The 17,753-nt window shown below is 38.6% G+C and overlaps 3 protein-coding genes and 1 pseudogene across 3 annotated transcripts; all 4 read right to left on the reverse strand.

The window, feature by feature from the left end:
• Positions 1–4,476: 4,476 nt before the first annotated feature.
• Positions 4,477–8,403, reverse strand: LOC126802359 (ATPase GET3B). The gene is made up of 11 exons (XM_050529976.1): positions 8,118–8,403; positions 6,803–7,014; positions 6,606–6,668; positions 6,333–6,443; positions 6,152–6,226; positions 6,017–6,085; positions 5,868–5,933; positions 5,546–5,620; positions 5,362–5,460; positions 5,056–5,190; positions 4,477–4,796 (listed from the first exon to the last, which is right to left on the reverse strand). Exons 1-11 carry the CDS (start codon positions 8,311–8,313, stop codon positions 4,659–4,661), a joined length of 1,239 nt encoding a protein of 412 aa, XP_050385933.1. The 5' UTR covers positions 8,314–8,403; the 3' UTR covers positions 4,477–4,658.
• Positions 8,404–9,439: 1,036 nt separating this feature from the next.
• LOC126802623 (uncharacterized) lies at positions 9,440–11,620 on the reverse strand. The gene is made up of 2 exons (XM_050530272.1): positions 11,507–11,620; positions 9,440–10,268 (listed from the first exon to the last, which is right to left on the reverse strand). Exons 1-2 carry the CDS (start codon positions 11,583–11,585, stop codon positions 9,601–9,603), a joined length of 747 nt encoding a protein of 248 aa, XP_050386229.1. The 5' UTR covers positions 11,586–11,620; the 3' UTR covers positions 9,440–9,600.
• A 1,313-nt stretch (positions 11,621–12,933) lies between these two features.
• Positions 12,934–14,311, reverse strand: LOC126802846 (lysM domain receptor-like kinase 3). The gene has a single exon (XM_050530556.1). The coding sequence runs from the start codon at positions 14,256–14,258 to the stop codon at positions 13,065–13,067; it is 1,194 nt and encodes a 397-aa protein (XP_050386513.1). The 5' UTR covers positions 14,259–14,311; the 3' UTR covers positions 12,934–13,064.
• Positions 14,312–15,193: 882 nt separating this feature from the next.
• LOC126803693 (probable acetyltransferase NATA1-like) lies at positions 15,194–15,951 on the reverse strand (annotated as a pseudogene).
• Positions 15,952–17,753: the final 1,802 nt, after the last annotated feature.

Consider the following 17,753-nt stretch of genomic DNA (forward strand, 5'->3'; position numbering starts at 1 on the left):
TGTACCTTCCTCGGCAACTCTAAATAAAAGGTCCTCAAATGACTGCATCTTCCATTGTTTTACCACTCTAGCTAACCAAATATGTTTCTAAACTTTGACAGAACATCGACATTCCCATAGACTGTGCAGAATAGTTTCATTGGCCCCTCCACACCTTTCACACCTATCCGATGAGCAAATTTTGCGTTTAAACAAACGCTCAACACATGGCAAGAATGAATGACAAGCTCTCCAAAGGAAAAGCTTGACTTTGATAGGGACTGAAAGTTCCCAAATAATACTCTAGATAGTTTTGGAGTTTGTTTCACCATTCTCGCTGCAACTGCATGTGCTCATACCCAACTGTTTAATCTTCATTCCCAGCCAATAACCAAACTTCACAGTATAGTGTCTATCACTTGTATAATGCCAAATTGCAACATCATTTCCACTCTTCTCACAAATAGGTATAGATAAAATCTTCTCTGCATCTTGGTTTTTATTAGATGCATATCCCCCACTCCTAGCCGCAACATTAGAGTACAAACTCTAGTATTAGACTCCATGAAACGGGGAGTCACAACTCGGAAAGACCAAGGTGAAGGAAGCCATTTATCCTCCCAAATTCTTGTAACTATACCATCACCAATCCGCAAACGAATGCCTAAACATAACAGCTTCTTTCCCCATACCAAGCTTCTCCAAATAAAAGATGGTTTAGGACCAGCCTGAGTCGCTCCCCAATTCTCGTCTGCAACGTACTTAGCTTGAAGCACAGAATTGACCAAAGAACCAGGCTGCAAAATAATTCTCCACATTGTTTTTGCAAGCAAAGCCTGATTAAAACATTCAATATCTCGAAATCCCAACCCACCTCCCATCTTATTTTTACATAGCAACTCCCATTTGCACCAATGAATACCTTTTTTCTTGCCTCCAGAACCCCACCAATATTTAGCTACATTCGATTGATAAGCACGACATACTCCTTTTGAGAGTTTAAAAACATACATAGTATAAAAGGGAATTGCTTGGGCAACTGCCTTGATTAAAACCGTTTTTCTAGCTTTGGACAACAACCTAGACTGCTAACCCTGCAAATGGTAGTTAGGCCTCTCATGAATTTTCTTAAACATCTCCTTCTTATTCCTTCCAGCCACCGTAGGCAAACCCAAATATCTTTCATGAAAAGGAACCATAGGAACTCCAAGAAAATCAGCAATGGACTTCATATGCTCATTAACTAAACCAGGCCTGAAAGCCATTGATGACTTTTGAAAATTAACCTTTTGTCCTGCCGCACTTTCATATAATAACAAATATTGTTTTAGTAAAGTTATCTCCTGCATATGAGCTCTTCTGAACAATAGACTATCGTCCGCAAACAAGAGATGGGAAATAGGCGTTGCCACCGCTGTGACACGAGCTCCATGAATAAGACCATCTCTCTCAGCAAAGATAGGTATGGTGATAGTGGATCACCCTGTCGCAAGCCTCTAGTGGGGTTGATCATACCCAAAGATTGTCCATTCCACAAAATGCTAAAAGTGACTGACTCCACACACTGCATAACCAAATCAACCCATAAGTCGCTGAATCCCAATCTCAACATGATATTACGGAGGAAGACCCATTCAACCCTATCATAAGCCTTATTGATATCTAATTTGAGAACACAGTAAGGGTCCAGACCTGTTTGCTTGTTTCTGATAGAGTGAACCGTCTCAAAAGCCATAATCACATTGTCATGAATACATCTTCCAGGGACAAAAGCACTTTGGTAGCATGAAATGACATCTGGCAGAATCAATTTCATACGATTAACCATTGTCTTTGAGATTAGCTTGTAAACCACATTACATAAACTGATCGGCCGGAAATCAAAAACGATATGTGGATTATCAACTTTAGCAATAAGTGCCAGCAAGGTGTGGTTTAGATCTTTCACACTAGCTCCATCATTTAGAACCTGTAAACAACGGTTACTAACTTCATTCCCAACCACCTCCCAATATGTCTGAAAAAACCTTGCTGAAAACCCATCTTCCCCTTGAGACTTATCCGACCCCATCTGCTTCAGGGCCTCATCAATATCTAATTTCATAAACGGTCTGTTCAACTTAGAATTCATCTCATAAGAGACTTTTTGAGGGACCGTGTTTAAAATCAGCTTCATGTTATTACATCCTTCCGAACTAAACATCTGAGAGAAATGGGCCTGAAAAACCTGTTGAACTTCCTCCTCATTCTCTATCAACTCTCCACTGTCAGAATAAATTCCCCCAACTTTATTCTTCCGACCTCTTCTTTTAGCAAAACCATGGAAGAATTTAGTATTTTTATCCCCTTCCTGCAGCCATTGAATTCTAGACCTTTGCTTCCAAATAGACTCTTTAATTTCTAGCGACTTATGAAGCTCTTCCACCACTTCACTTCTTCTTCTTCTTGAGTTATTGTCAAGAAGGTTTAGTTGGACCTTGTTACATGGAGTGTAAATGGTGAATATTTAAACAAAATACCAAACAAAACACCAAATTATAAGTAACTAGCATTTTACCCGTGCAAATGCACGGATTCAACTTCCCACTATCCACTAAAATAAAGCTAACCTCACAACACTTCTCTCTCCCTTTTTATTTCTTGTAATTTTTGTTTTTTTTTACTTTTTTACTTTTTTACTCTTTCATATATTATCATATTAAATTATTAACTAATCATTCTCTCTGGCATGGGTACTTCTGGTAAATCTATTTTTCATTTTTTGGTGAAACTGTTGACATCAAATGAGAGCTTCTAGTTATAGTAGTGGAGATAATATAAACGATCAAAGAATAACTCTGTACGAGGTAAAATTCATAACTATTTACTGTAAATAAAATTGAATTTTACAAAAGTGGGAAGACAAGCGAGCTGAAGTAAAACATGTGCTCTCCATTTCATACTCCCAATGGCTTACTATGTTGATATCTAAAGTCTTGTGCTGCGACTTGCAGACTTTCCATCGTTTATGCGGGACGCGATGCTTTCGTGGAGTGACTCGGTCTTAACTGATAGATAGTTGGAAGTTTTGGAGTAGCTGCAGAGACAGAACTTACTATACACTACTGAATATACAATACGAACCAATCTTACCGCACGCCTGTTATTGTACAACAACCGGTTGTCTGAAGTTGTAAATTGCCTTGCAAATGTTGTAAATGAGAGTACAATGCCTTTGTAGTCTGTATGAAACCAAACACATTTTGGTATGGCAGTTATGCGCAATTTATATGTAATACATTTCAGCAGGAAAGCACTCAACTACACAGCCAGATAAAGGGATCTCCTTGTGCACTCAGAATGAAAAAGGGTCTTCTGTAAGAATGTGATTCCGATATATGATGCAAACCTCTTCTACTTTCCAATCCACATAATTTGGTGATTTGGTCTCAGTAACTCGAAAGAGAAACCTGTTATATTAAAGATGGTTATGAACTTATGATACACTGAAATATTGCAGATACAATGTGGGCTAAGATATTACAAAATAAACTTTCTATAGGAAGACAATGAGTACTCTTATTCAGTTATTCTGATGAAAAAAATTTCTGCAACCTAAAAATCTGCAGCCAATAACCAGAAAAATTCATAACAATTTACCCAAGCAAAAGAATTCTACCATATATTAGTAAAAGCGTCATTCATAAAGTTAAAGACAGAAGAATAATGTCCTTTCTTTTCTGGGTAACCAACCAATTACAGGAAAATCGACAGTCGACTGAGAACGCCGCCGGTTTCAGTCGAGCAACCAACTCTTGCTGGTGCCGTTTTAGGGTTCTCAGATTCAAGTAACGCTGCTTTGCTTTGCATCGTTTAGAAATTATAATACGAAACATAACCGCGGCCTGTGCCCGCGAAAATGACACGTGTCAGTTCCCGCCCCATTCAATTTTTCTAAAGACTGCGTTTTCTCTCTAATCTACAGAGGGGTAATACTGTCTTTTAGTCACGTTCTCTGAACGTATTCGATCGTCCCCGGAGCGAATTCGGACATTTACGGCGCGTTTCCGAGCGTATCGTTTCGTTCGGAGAAATGATACTCTCGAATACTCGTCGGAACTTCTTTGAAAATGCTCAGATAGGCGTCAATTACAATCAGAGGCATTGGAAAAGTCAATTTTACCCGTGTTTTCTCACCGCTCAGGAACTAATTTTTAAGTCTTGTGCTACTAATCTTTTTATGATTTGGTTACATTTTAGGATGCCATGTTTAGCTTGCATTGTTGTTTTAGACCAACTGTGGTTCTCTAAGAACGAGTTAGTTTTATCGTACCGTTCCTTGGGTGAGTTCATATGTAACAGTTGCATATTTATGGACCAAGACTCAATTCCTTTACCAAAAACAATATTCTTCAGATGTTATCTTTCCGATTGATGAAGATGCTGCAATATATTCCGAGAGACGGGAATGTCACCGTTTAGTAAATGTGAATTACTTCATCCATGTAATTTTTTTTTTTTTGAAGAATCATCCATGTAATTTTGACGATGAGAGATGATCAAATAAAATATGTAGGGAACATTTAAGTTAACCTATTTCCTCATATGAGAATGCTATCACTATCATTTGAAAGATTGAACAAAAAGTTGTTCTCTTTATCATCAATTGTATGAACTGCTTGGAGTGCGCAGATTGATAATCATTTCCAAACTATGTCTCCCAGGAATCGAAGGGCAGGAACTCCTCTGATCTCCACGTCAACTAGTGGAGCCTGGATCAATGTCAAGCCAGAGAGCTCTGAATCACTCTGGATCATATCAAGAGCTCGCATCTGGTCCTGAGGCATTTGGAAAGAAAAGTTGGAATGAATATCTTGTTTGCAAACAAAATAGCAAATAAATTCTGCAAGTTTCAAACAAGTCTAGCATTAACTGGTTATTACTTTCTAGTAAGTAAGTTTTGAACAAGTCTACCATTTACTGGTTTCTAAATGCCACTAATTTTACTCAATGCCACAACAACAGATACTTCTCAGCTAAAAGGAGAGAGCATAAAGTCTACCCAAAAACCAAAAGGACAGCGATTAGTTTCCTTACCTTTCTTTTTATTGAACAAAATTTGCAGTCTGACGCAGATGGGGGGAGAATCTGATTAACAACAAGTCGCTTCACAGGAACACTTTCCTTCTTCAAAGAGGCATGCAACCTAGATGACTCACTGACTGCCATGACCTTAGAAACAGCACACAAGAAAAATCAACCAGAAACAATCTTTAACCATTTTACCACATAACCAACTTGTACGCTAATCCCAAGTGCCCACTTTCAAAGTAAAATTCAAAATAGAATAAACTACATCAGATAAGAAAAGGAATAGTTTACATATAAACGCAAAGCTCTTACCGTGGGTATTGTTACTATGACAAATTCTGTGGAATCAGTGTCACGGAAAAGCTCACGTACTTTAATCATTCTCTCCCGTAGTTTCTCTAATTTGTCTGACTGCATTGAAGTTTTGGAAACAAAATGTAAGCAAACCTCTCACAGAAAGAGAGAATACATAAAGAGATCAAAACATCAGGCTTACTGCTCCAGAATTATTTTCTTCTGACCCAAAAACGGATTTGATGGCTGAGGTGGCTGAAGATATCTTTTGCTTAAGCTGTAATGGACAATATAAACATAGCATAAAATTTCAATCAGCTGTAAAAGCTAAAGTTTCAGAAATTCCTGGAAATCAGTCTCTAGAGACTCATCATATTGAAATTTTAAAGGCAGTGCAGATGATTTGAAATGCTGTCTCATAACTACCTTCTCGAGTCATATTGTTAAATCAATTCAATTTAGTTCCAAGAGAAAATTTAATACACAGTCAGATTAATAGTGATTCATCTAAGTTGACACAAAACCTTCAATATCTTGCCAATTGATGCATCCAAGAAGTCTGGCAAGGACAAAAGCCGCAATGTATGGCCCTGTAACAATTATCCCATCACGGTGTGCTTATATAGATACTATAAAGAAAAAAGTGGCAATCAGAAAACTAAACATTACTAACCGTGGGTGCAGTATCAAAGACAATACGAGTAAACATGTTATATTCTGGTGATTCGAGAAACTGTATCACCTGTAAAAGGATTAAGATTATTACAAATTCAAGAAATACTTTTATGGCAAGCCAGAAAACTCGTACCTTAGAAATCGCAATAGCTTCATCCAGACCAGGAGGAGGTGTGTCTAGCAGTTCTCCCAATTTTAACTCTCCCAACTTCAAAAATGATGAAGTAGAAAATGTAAGAGAATCAAGTATTATCATAAAAATAAAGTCAATCACATGTGCTGCAATACCAACATCTTGGAATAGAGCTTTTTACCTGTTCAGCAAGCATCCCAAGGCCCATACCATCCATAAAATCTTTGACCCCTGTTCCACCATTTTTCTGGCTTACAGTTTTGAATTCTTCCCTTGCCTTCTCAGGGTTAATCTGTGGTACAGCTATAAGTTAGACATGAGATTAAAATATCCAACCAGATAAAAAAATAAAAATAAAAGCTTTTCATCATAGTAACTATCTCGCCATAAATTACTACACCAGAATAGGCAAGAAAAACTTATTGTATGAAGCTAATCCCACTGTCCTTTTTACCTCCAGAGCAAAAAGTGGAGCATCAGGCCCATCAACTGGTACAAGTGTCCCTCCAGCCAAATCCTTTAGGAAAAAATAATATGCACAATATATGTGTCAGCACATAAACAGACACAAAGAACAACCTACTAAGTTTCCTTCTAAAGATAACACAAACACTTCAAAGAAAGTCAAAAGGGCGGATCATTTTTTTAAACCTGAGCAAAGGAATCACTAAAGGAATGTGCGGGATCAGTGGAAACCACAAGAGTAGGATGACCGTTGTTGGCAAACTTTACAGCAAGTGAAGCTGCACAGCTGGTCTTACCAACTCCACCTTTACCACCTAACATGTAATACTTTCGCTGCGTCCCAGCAACCATCTCTTCAAACCCTGCAACAGATTCCGCAGGAGTGGCCACTGATCTCACTGACAAAAAATAAAAGCATTGTTGAAACTCCATTATGAACTGCAAGAAGCTTATGATCCAAATATCAGACCATCCTTCTAAACTGGTGAGACACTTAGTTGTTCTTAGTAATTTATTCTTTATCCTGGTACCATAAGCCACATGGTGACACATGGTGGTTTGAGTGAATCAAGGACGACTGTGTACATACTGCCTAGTGCCTACATATAAATTGCGGTAATAAAATTCCATGACTAAATAGCCATGACACCCATTCTATTTGACCACTCAATAACTTGATCATCTAAGAGAAAACGAGAGGGGAGGAACTAAAATTTCATTTTCCTGTAATTATATTTTGCCGATCATACTACATTTCGTTGAGAGATGACCTTTTTTCCCAAAAAATTTGTCGACTTAAAGTAGCATGAAAATTCTCAACCAGTGCATTTCGTGCCTACTCATAGTCCATGAAATTCAACTATATTATGACCTGCTGAAGCTGTACAGGAAGTAGAATGTTTTTCCAACAAGATTGAGAAAACTCATATTGAGACAACTTTCAAATATACATGTTTCCAGAGTGCACAATCTCTATACATAATCCACATAATTCACCATTTATTAATTTCTACATTCAATTTATTCCTTATTGTTTATCCTAGTTCCTTTTCACTTTAGAGCCAAAGATACAATAACCCCAGTACAAATTTTATAACACAACTTCCGTCCCAAAGCTCCATTCTTTTCAATATGATATCTGCCTATCTGGTACAGTTTTCTTTTCCACAAGAAAACCTTATCATGTATTCTCTGCCGCATTTCGCACATAAATTCACCACTACAACACTATAAAAATCTGACATTTCAAAACCAGACATGTCCATTCTCTCCTCCTACTTTAATTACGAACACTATGACTTCTACTTCAATATCTTCCCAGCTATCCACCACAACTCAATCAAACAATTCAAACAAACCAAACTACAACAACACATGTCACTAACACAAACTTGGCATCAATCAATACAAAAAGTCTTGATTTTGGTCCAAACAAAGATAACCCAACACGCAAAACCAATCAGACCCACGAAATATCAAACCTTGAGAGAAAAGGAACTACCTTGGAATTGAAGAAACTTTCTGGGGGGTTTTCTGGCTGTGGAAAGTGAACTGAAACCGAAGCTCTGGGAATAACAGAGAGGCCTCAAGGTTTTGGGGGCATAAGAAAGCAAACCCACCATAGCAATGGAGTTTCTGGAAGTCAAGTTTTGAAGTATGGGTGTGAAGGTGGAGGGAATACACGTACCAGTCGCCATTGCTTGTTTGTCTTGAGTTCCAACACAAAGATTGGTTTCAGTCTCTCTTATGTCGGTCTCAACTACTTGACCCGGGACTCGTATCCATTTTACCTTCGTCCTTTTTTATGATTCGCTTCTGTGGTTTTTGGTTACTCTCACAATTTCTTAAGGTTGGTATGTTTGTTTAGCTGTGGATGAGAGTGAAAGCGATTAGAATGAAGCTGAAAGTAACTGCATGAAAGGAAATTAAGATTCTCTGTCCTCACTAAAACAAGCCAGAAATTAAAAATTAATTATATGCTGAGGGCATATAGTCGACGACACGTTGAAGTGATGATCATCTTAGTGAGAAGTGAGACTGTAATTTACCTCAATTTGTGGTTTGTTTAAGGGGAGTGCTTAATGTGACTTCACTGGATTTGTTCAATTAAAATAGTTGCATCTCACTAGGTTACAAGTTTATCGGGAATAAGGAAGAAACGATCTAATACCTTATAAATGCACATTTTATGTCATTGTCTCGTTGTGGGATTCTAAGTCTTATTCAAACTTGTTCTAGGGAGTTCATTATCAGAATATCTTCTAAAAATAATTCGTGACATATCGAACTGACTGGGTATTTCTTATGGGACGAATCTCAGTTAGATTTCTCATTTCGTGGGTAGCTACCTAACTACTCAGACACCAAGACGTGGTTAGCCACATTTCATCGAGCAAAGATCCCGACAGGCTAGGCAATAAGAAAGATAGATGTGACTCCACAAAAACATGAATTTCAAATAACTTATTATCGATATGGAATTCTTCTAATTATCAATATTCCACAAACAATCAAATGTTATGCAAAATTGTTTTGGAACATTAATTACTATATCTTGTGTCTGTCCTTTGTATGACTAGCTTGCAAAGTTGTAAGATCAGGAGCCTGATACCTAGCTATAAACTTAACAAACATCCCGGTAAACTACAAGCCTGTTTCCCTAGACTTACCACATATGCTTGTTTGTTTGTTTGTTCACTATTTTGCCTCTTGTATAGCACAGCATTTTGCTTATTGTTATAAACAGTCCTTGTATTAGGGCATCAGATGAAGTTGAAAGTAACAGCATCAAAGACAATTTAACAATTATGCGCCAAACAAATAGAAAGATGATGCGGCGAATTACTTCCATTAGAGGATCCAAACACAGGTGCTTGACATTCCAAATTGAAATTGCATAGCTAAAGATATGTTTCAGAGGTTTTCTACATAACTAAAGATATGTTCCAAATTTATACATAACACTAGATTGTAATGGCTGAAGTTCAAGTTTTGCCAACTTCCTTTGCAGAAATTGCAGCCAAATCCATCCCAGCAAAATCTTCCATGGTCAAATTCAGCGTATCAGAATGACCTTTCTTGACCTTCTCCCCACGGGCAGCCAGAAAGTCCTCAACGGTACACTTCTCTCCAAACAAACCAAGATTATCAGCCATCAGGTGGTAGTTGCTGCACCCACTACAGCGTGCCACCACCACACCTTTCTCGTATGATTCTCGAGAAGCTGTCTTCATTGTTCTTGTTTCACAGACTGAGCAAGTGAAGACTATACAAAGGTCATGCCTCGGGGATAATTTCAAGTTATATTCAGCATTGATCTTGATATCAACAAGTTTTCTGGGGGTTGAATCATCCTCGTCTTCAGACTCACTTAAAGCCTCCTCTTCATTTTCGTACAAAGAATACTCATAAGATGGCTTAAAAGCCGACTCTGTTTCTGTCAGAATATCTCTTTTACCAAGCTGAAATCCGCCGGGAGATGACTCAGATGGTTGGTCATCAGAGTCACAACTAAGCTTTAAGGTATCATCTTCATGATTTTCAAATTTAGGGTCCTCATTGGTGAAGTCAGTTGGCCTTGTTTCTGTCTGGATATCTCTTTTACCGAGCTGAAATGTGCTGAAGATAGAATATGCAGAAGGAACAGATTTTTCTGCAAGCAACAAAATGCACAGGCAGACATATATCGTATACACAGTGAGCTCAAAATCTTTAGCTGTAAAGGCAAATATGTCAAACAAATACATATGATTGTTCATCTAAAGTATTAAGCACAGAGAAGAGAAAAGGCAATGGAACATATAACAATTTGGTTGCCCAAATGAACTTCAAGTTTTGGCCAGTATCTTAAATTCTTAATCTTACTGTGTCTTGTGTGCGTGTGAACCAAACACATAACAAATTAACAACCAGTTGCATGGTTGCATCCTTTAATCAGCACCATGAATAGAAGAACATAGGATAACCGTCTCATTCTCATACTTGGGGCCGTTTAAATCCTCACTCACATCCTTTCTTACGGATTGATTATAAAAAAGAATTGCTAATAATTTAATATCAACGTCCAGAATGTGTCTTAGCTATAGCGAAGCAGAAACTCTATAAAGTTTAAACATTAACCATCATCAGAAGCGTGTATAAACAAATTGGGAGTCTTATCTATCCTGGAAGACGATAAATGCATATACGAGTTTAGATAGCGATAAGGGTGGTGTATAGACATTGTTAAAAATGTGACTCGAAGGTACAGGCAAAGAGTTAATAGACATTGTTCTCATCACTCTTGACATAGAGAAAAGGTATACATGGGGCTATGAGTTTAGATAGCGAGACCCTACATTGTAGTCCAGCATCCCTGAAGTAACTCCTAGTGCTTAAACTCGAACACAGGAAACCCATAACATTCTTACCAATTTCACTACCAACAGTTCTTATAACATCATGGATTCAAAGACATAAACTCCATTCTCAATCAGTAATCCACACTAAACACAGTGAACTGAATTCATAGATGATCCCATAAAGAAAAACACCACAGTTCATCAACTAATGCCCTTCAAGATCAAACCTTTAAACACTTAAAAGATGAAGACTTTTTCCCCAATAGAACATAGTAAAGAACCAGGGTTTCATTCATCAATTAAATTTCATTTTGGTCTCATAACAATATAACCCATCAAAAAGCCCCAAACTTTGTCCTTAAATCAACTCCAAACTTCCAACAGAACAAAAATTTCAGCAATCAGGGCATGATCCAAATGCAAGAAGTTAAATTTGACTCAAAAATTCAAACATACTGATACAAATCCCAATCAACTTTCTCAAAATTTCACTCACAAATACAAAAACAAAGAGGTATCAAAAAACAAGAATAGAGAATTGGGTACTGACCTTTGACGACATGAGAGAGATGAGGCTGATTGCCGAGGAGAACGGAGGAGATTCGCTTCTGCAACATCCGGGCGGCCATGGTGAGCTTTCACACTCTGGTCTTTTCTCTTTTTCAGGGTTTAGGACGTTCAATCAAACTCTGCCCTTAAATCTTTGTTTTTTACCGTAGGAGTTTTTACGTGACTCAGTTACCGAGTAGTAAGTTGGGTCATAGTGACCGAGTCCCTGGAATTAAGTCTCCGTTCAACTGGAGTACACTGATTTTGTGTCAATTCAGTTATACGATTATTAGTTAAATTGAAGAAAATAGAAGTTACGTATAACATCATCTGATACTTAATTGCATAGTTAAGTGTTGAAATTCATATGTCAATTGGTTCAATAAATTTAAGGGACCAGACCATTTCCTCTTGAACATCATTACTAAGAAAACTCGATGATCATGGATCCTCACTTGGTGTGCGCATTACAATATTCAAACCACTTACTAAGAAAACAGAATGACAACATATATATGCTGATTATACAAAACACTTGTTTTTGTATTAGTATAATTGTATAAACAAGATTTGGGTTACCGGAGCTATTAATTAGTTTATCCTCCACAACTTGAAACATTCAATTCTCAAGAGGTCCTTCTCACCGGCCAAGACCTCGCTCCATAGTCCATACTTGATTACCGAGTAAGTTCCTCATTCAATTACATTACAACTCTCAATTAATAAAATGAGGTATAAATTGCGTATTTGAATGATAAATGGTATCTCATTCAATTTGATATTCAACTGAAATTTGAGCTACAATCGATAATTGCTCTATGCAATCAGAGTATCAAGAATATAACATTCATAAGAAAAGAGTGGTATATTTGTGCTACTCAAATGTCTGGATATTGAAATATTAAGTCCATAAACTCGTTACAGTTGATTGATTAGTTACTCCCAGTATCTCAGATCATATGATTGAACAGATTGCCATCTCTGATTTTTTTTTTAATCTTCACTAATTAAGCTTTATTAGGTACATCGTTCCATAAGAAGATACATATACACATTTCATAATTACATATTACGACTGTGTTAACTCATATAGTATTTATGATTTGGTATTCTATATGTATGTATAGATCAATAGATCGATGAACAAAAGCTGCTCAAACTGAGCACACTAATCTGTTATAACTCATCTCGATCATGCTTCTTAGGTTAACTCGAAAATTATGACCACAGTGAATTTGGCCACCAATGCTTAAAGGTTCCTCTGTGATTTCACAACACCGATGTTCGATCACCCACATTAATTTGTTATATCTTCATGGTTCTTAATCAATTTTTAACTCGCATTTTGGTCATAACCATGCATCAAACGAATCAATGTCTTTTTAACTTATATTACTCACAATATCTACAACTGTGTATACACTATACACTCACATTCTTGTATCCGGCCAATCCCGTGAAGTGTAATCCACCTCAAAAATGGAAACCGAAAGTCCAAAACCTACAGCTACCATCTATGGGAAAATTCTGCTATGAAGCAAGTAATGAATAATGAATCATCATCGTGGAGCCAACGAAACAGACATGTCAAGCGGCAACCCTATTCTCTCCGCCCATTTCTGCGACTCCAAAAACAACTTAGAAACCAAACCCGCAACCCGACCCATGTCCGGTCTCCTTTCCGGGTCATCCTCCACACACTCCAGCGCCACCTGCACTATCTTCTCCGCCACATCCATCGGAAACGAGTCCTTCAACCTCCTATCCACCCACCTCCTCACTCCGCCACCACATTCCACCGCGTCCCTCGCCGTCTCTATAACACTCACTCTCTTATACCCGCCGTCTTCCGCCTCCATCTTATACTTCAATGGCTCCTCCCCGGAGATTAGCTCCAACATCACCACCCCAAAAGCGTACACGTCGCATTTCTGCGTCACCGCTCCGCTGACTTGAAACTCCGGCGCCATGTAGCCTCTTGTTCCCTCCACCTTCTTCGACTGTGCCCGGCTCTCTCCGCAGAGCTCCGCCGTGCCGAAGTGGCAGATCTTGGCGTTGAGTGTTGAGGATGTGACAATGATGCTCGAGCTCTTGATGTGGTTGTGGACCAAGCCGGAGCCGAGCCCCGAGCAGTGGTGGATGTAGTCGAGGCCGTGAGCTAGGTCGGTGGCGATCTGAAGGCGGGAAAGCCAGGTGGAGAGAACGGTGTAGCTGGGGTTGTTTGGGCTGCGGAGGCAGTCGGCGAGGCTTGCGCCGTCGACGAATTCGTAGACGAGGTAGACGTAGCTGCCGGAGAGCGACGCGCCGAGGAGCTTGATGAGGCTGGTGTGGTGGCTGCGGGAGATGAGGGAGAGGCTCTGCTGGAGGTCAAGGAGGTCGATCGTGGCCCGGGACTTTCGCTGGAAGACGATGGCGTCTTTGCCGCGGAGGGTGCAGCGCCATGAGGAGGAGGTGGAGGAGGAGGAGAGGCGGTGGTTGAGGAAGTTATTGGTGGAGGAGGAGATCTCCGAGGTGTCGTAGATCACGGGGTTTTCGGGGAGGGAGGACTTGAGGGACTTGAGGGATGCGACGGAGGAGGAGGTGGAGGATTTGGAGAAGTCGTTGTAGCTGGAGCTGTTGCCGCCGGTGGGGCAGTAGTTGCCGGAGAAAGGATCGTTGGGGATGGAAGAGGAGGAGAGGGACTTGGAGGTTCGGGGTTTGTGGGGGCTCCGGGACGGCTCAATTGCCTGCGTGCTCTTTTTGGTCTTGCACATGGGGGAAGAGACGACGGCGTATCATAGCATAGGAAGTTTGGGACGACAGAGGAGGACGAGAGTATGTTGTTGGAGTTTGAGAATTAGGAAGTTATATACTGTTGGGGTTAATCTATATATATATATATATTTATTTATTTATTTATACATCTCATATATGTGAGATGTATACTGTATATTAGAATTTTCATATACTGTTGTTGTGACTTTTGAGTTAAGTCATTGTCGTCATGGAGGAGCTAAGATTGAGAGAAGAAAAGGGCAAGCGATGGGAGGAGGCAGACAAAGGAAGACTTCGTTTTTTCATGGGGCTAGGTCATGTTTTCTGTTTTGGACCAATGAAAACGTTTTTGATTTAGAAATTCAGGGTGGATTAGTATGATTAAGTAGCAGGCAGAATGCTTGTTTAATAGATTTAGAGAGATTAATTGAAATATATATCGATTATGACTAGCAAATGAAAGATGCAATACGTGATAATATGAAAAATAAAATGGTGCATAAGAGATTGCTCTAAATTAATTATATCGATCAGTGATTTTGGGCAGCGGTTGTAATTGAGTAACTCAATTACGAGATAGATAACTTAATAAGGATGTGATAGCGCATCTTAAAACACACTAACGAGTGTTCACACACTAACGAGGGGATTAGGGTATATTCCGGTCAAGTATATCTCACAAAGGTAGTGATACGTAGTTCATATGGAATCGAGAGGGAGCATCAGCTCAGGATCGTGGCAAGTATGTCTTATCTTAATGTCACATGTAAAACAAAATCAAACCATTACAAGTTTCAAATAATCTTGGATTAATGTTTAAACTTTAGATTATGCTGTAGTTTTGTGTTTGCTCGAAAGATTCTTATTAAAAAAAAAAACAATCCTCCATTGCTGGTTGGCAAGTTTTTCTCGACAGGTACCATTGCCCCTCGACAAACACAACAACATAATAACATAACAACTTAACAAGAACACCAACGCCAGCCTCTCGGATCTCATTTTCGACCGAAGCATCATTTATCATAAACCTGAAGAGCATCCCCAGTGAGCCTGCAAGTCCGGAACTCATGCGTAACCATAGCCCCCATTTGCTCGTAAAACTTAATCGCATTTGCATTCCAATCCAGCACGACCCAGTCCACTCTTCCGTACCCCATCTTCACTGCCTGCTTCGCCACCGCCGAGAGCAGCATCTTCCCCAGCCCTTTCCTCTTGTAGCACTCCCTCACGAACAAGTCCTCCACATAAAACCCCGGCTTGGCGAGAAAGCTAGGATAGTTCGGGAAAAACAGCCCAAACCCGGCAACAAGGGCGTCGCCGCTAGACAGGAAAATTTGGCTGTCCGGGTTGGAGATGGGGAGGTCGAGATTTAGGGTGGTGACGGTGGGGTGGTAGAAAGGGTTGGAGGAGTGAGTGTCGTTGTGAAAAGGTGCGGGGGAGACTTCGAAAAGGAAGATGGTGAAGGACTGGAAAGGAAGCGTCTTGAAGAGAGTGGAGGCGAGGGAGGCTTGGTGGCGGAGAAGAGGTGGGTGAGGCGCTCGAAGACGGCCAGCTGGTGATGTGGGGGACGTCAGGGGGCTGAGCCAGGCGGATGCGAGTGAATAGAGTGTGACCTTCTGTGGTGGTGGAATCTCTTGGGACGTCAGCGGGGGGCGCAGGTGTCGATGCTGGGGAATGTGGAAGTCCGACCATGAGAGACAGAAAGGGCGCTTTGGTGATTCGAGACTTGGAGTCCGCGGTTCGAAGTGTGAAGAGGTGGGAAATGGGAGAAGGGTCTCTTATTAGAGATCGTGAAGGACCCTCTATGTACTTCCACGTGGTCTTAGCGCCACATATAAACGTTATTTGTCGTCATTCTTCCCCCAACGATTGAAGACAAAAAAGGAAGGCAAGTTAATAATTTCGAATAGGGCTTAGTTTGGCATTGAAGGTCGACAAATATAAATTATTCGATGCAACGAAAATTTTTTTAGTGCTCTCTTGGAGAACGTTGTGTTAATGTGTTATATTTTGACACATGAATTTATTATATTAAAATTATAATTTTGCGTATTTTTATTATTTGTGAAATAATTTTTATGATTATTGATAATTTTAAACTAGAATTTCGAATTTAGAGTTTAGAATTTAGGGTATAGTCCGAGTTTTAGAGTTTAGAATATTAAAATATATGGTGTAGTGTTTTAGAAAAACACCCAAATTATTTTTGATAAAATAATTTAAATATAATTTTTTTAAATTAAATTTTAAGTGTAAAATTGTGATTAGAATGTAATACTACTGGAAATTGCTCTCCGAGAGGACTGGAAAATTCCTCTTAGGGCACATTACATTGCTGACATGGTGTCCCAAGCCAATTAAAGAAGGACTGAGACGTGCAAAACAAGTAAAATCAGAGCTGATATGTTTTTGGGGTGCTGACTCCGTCATTCTATATTACGAAATCTGCATTCTGCAAGGGTTGTTCTTCATTTTCACACACAAACTAGATCGATCCCAAACTTGTGATCCATTATGTATACTGAGTTCTTCACCTTCATCATCCATTTATTTTACCATGAATTTTTATCTCCATCAGAAGTGAAAGATATACCCTCATTTTCCCATGAATATCTCTCTCACGATTATTACCTACACTAACTAAAGACCCATGGCAAACAGCCCAGATCTCATAATCATGGGATATTGTAACCGGATCATTAGAGCTAACAAAGCTATCAAAAACAATGTTTAGTGCCCATAAAATACAAAACAGAAAATTGAAATTAGATTCGGGATGAGAAAAGAATTAAGGGGTATTTCACTATACACCCAATTTTTGAAAGCTCTTTTATAAGAAACCCACATAGTTTTTTCTTCATTATATACTGAATTATTGACATTCTCTTAAATTTAAATTACAAAATGCCACTATTAAAAGCTGATTAGTCACTCAACAAATTATGTTCTCATTTACTACCTTAATTATAGATTTTCATAGTCCCTTAAATAATTGAAAATTTTCTTTTACTCATCATAAATTTAGAAATAATTGAACATTCCTTAATTACATATTTAGATTTCAGAAGCTTTTCAATTTAAATCAATTCAATATCGAAATCACTTAATGGTGACACAAACTTTCCATTTTTTTGAATAATTTAAATATTCTATTTCATAGGTAGATTTCATATAAACAACAATGCAACCTACGTTTGAGGTATATATATAAGTTTTTCCCTATCTAGTAGGTTTTTTATTTTTAATTACAACATAATGATTAGGTATGTATCTATATACATATTTTCTAGGAATTTTTATATCAACCTGTTTGTTAGGTATCTATCATTCCAAAAATCTCTTTCATAGGTTGAATTTGCAATTTATACTGATATGCATGCTTCTATCTATTAAGAAACAGTAAATAGTGAAAAAAAAATGAAAAGTTGAAACCTAAAACAAATGTTTATTGCCATACAAAGTTCATGTACAATGATACGAAAATAAAATATTTG

The sequence above is a fragment of the Argentina anserina genome, chromosome 7, assembly GCF_933775445.1.
Source record: "Argentina anserina chromosome 7, drPotAnse1.1, whole genome shotgun sequence".
NCBI lineage: Eukaryota > Viridiplantae > Streptophyta > Magnoliopsida > Rosales > Rosaceae > Argentina > Argentina anserina.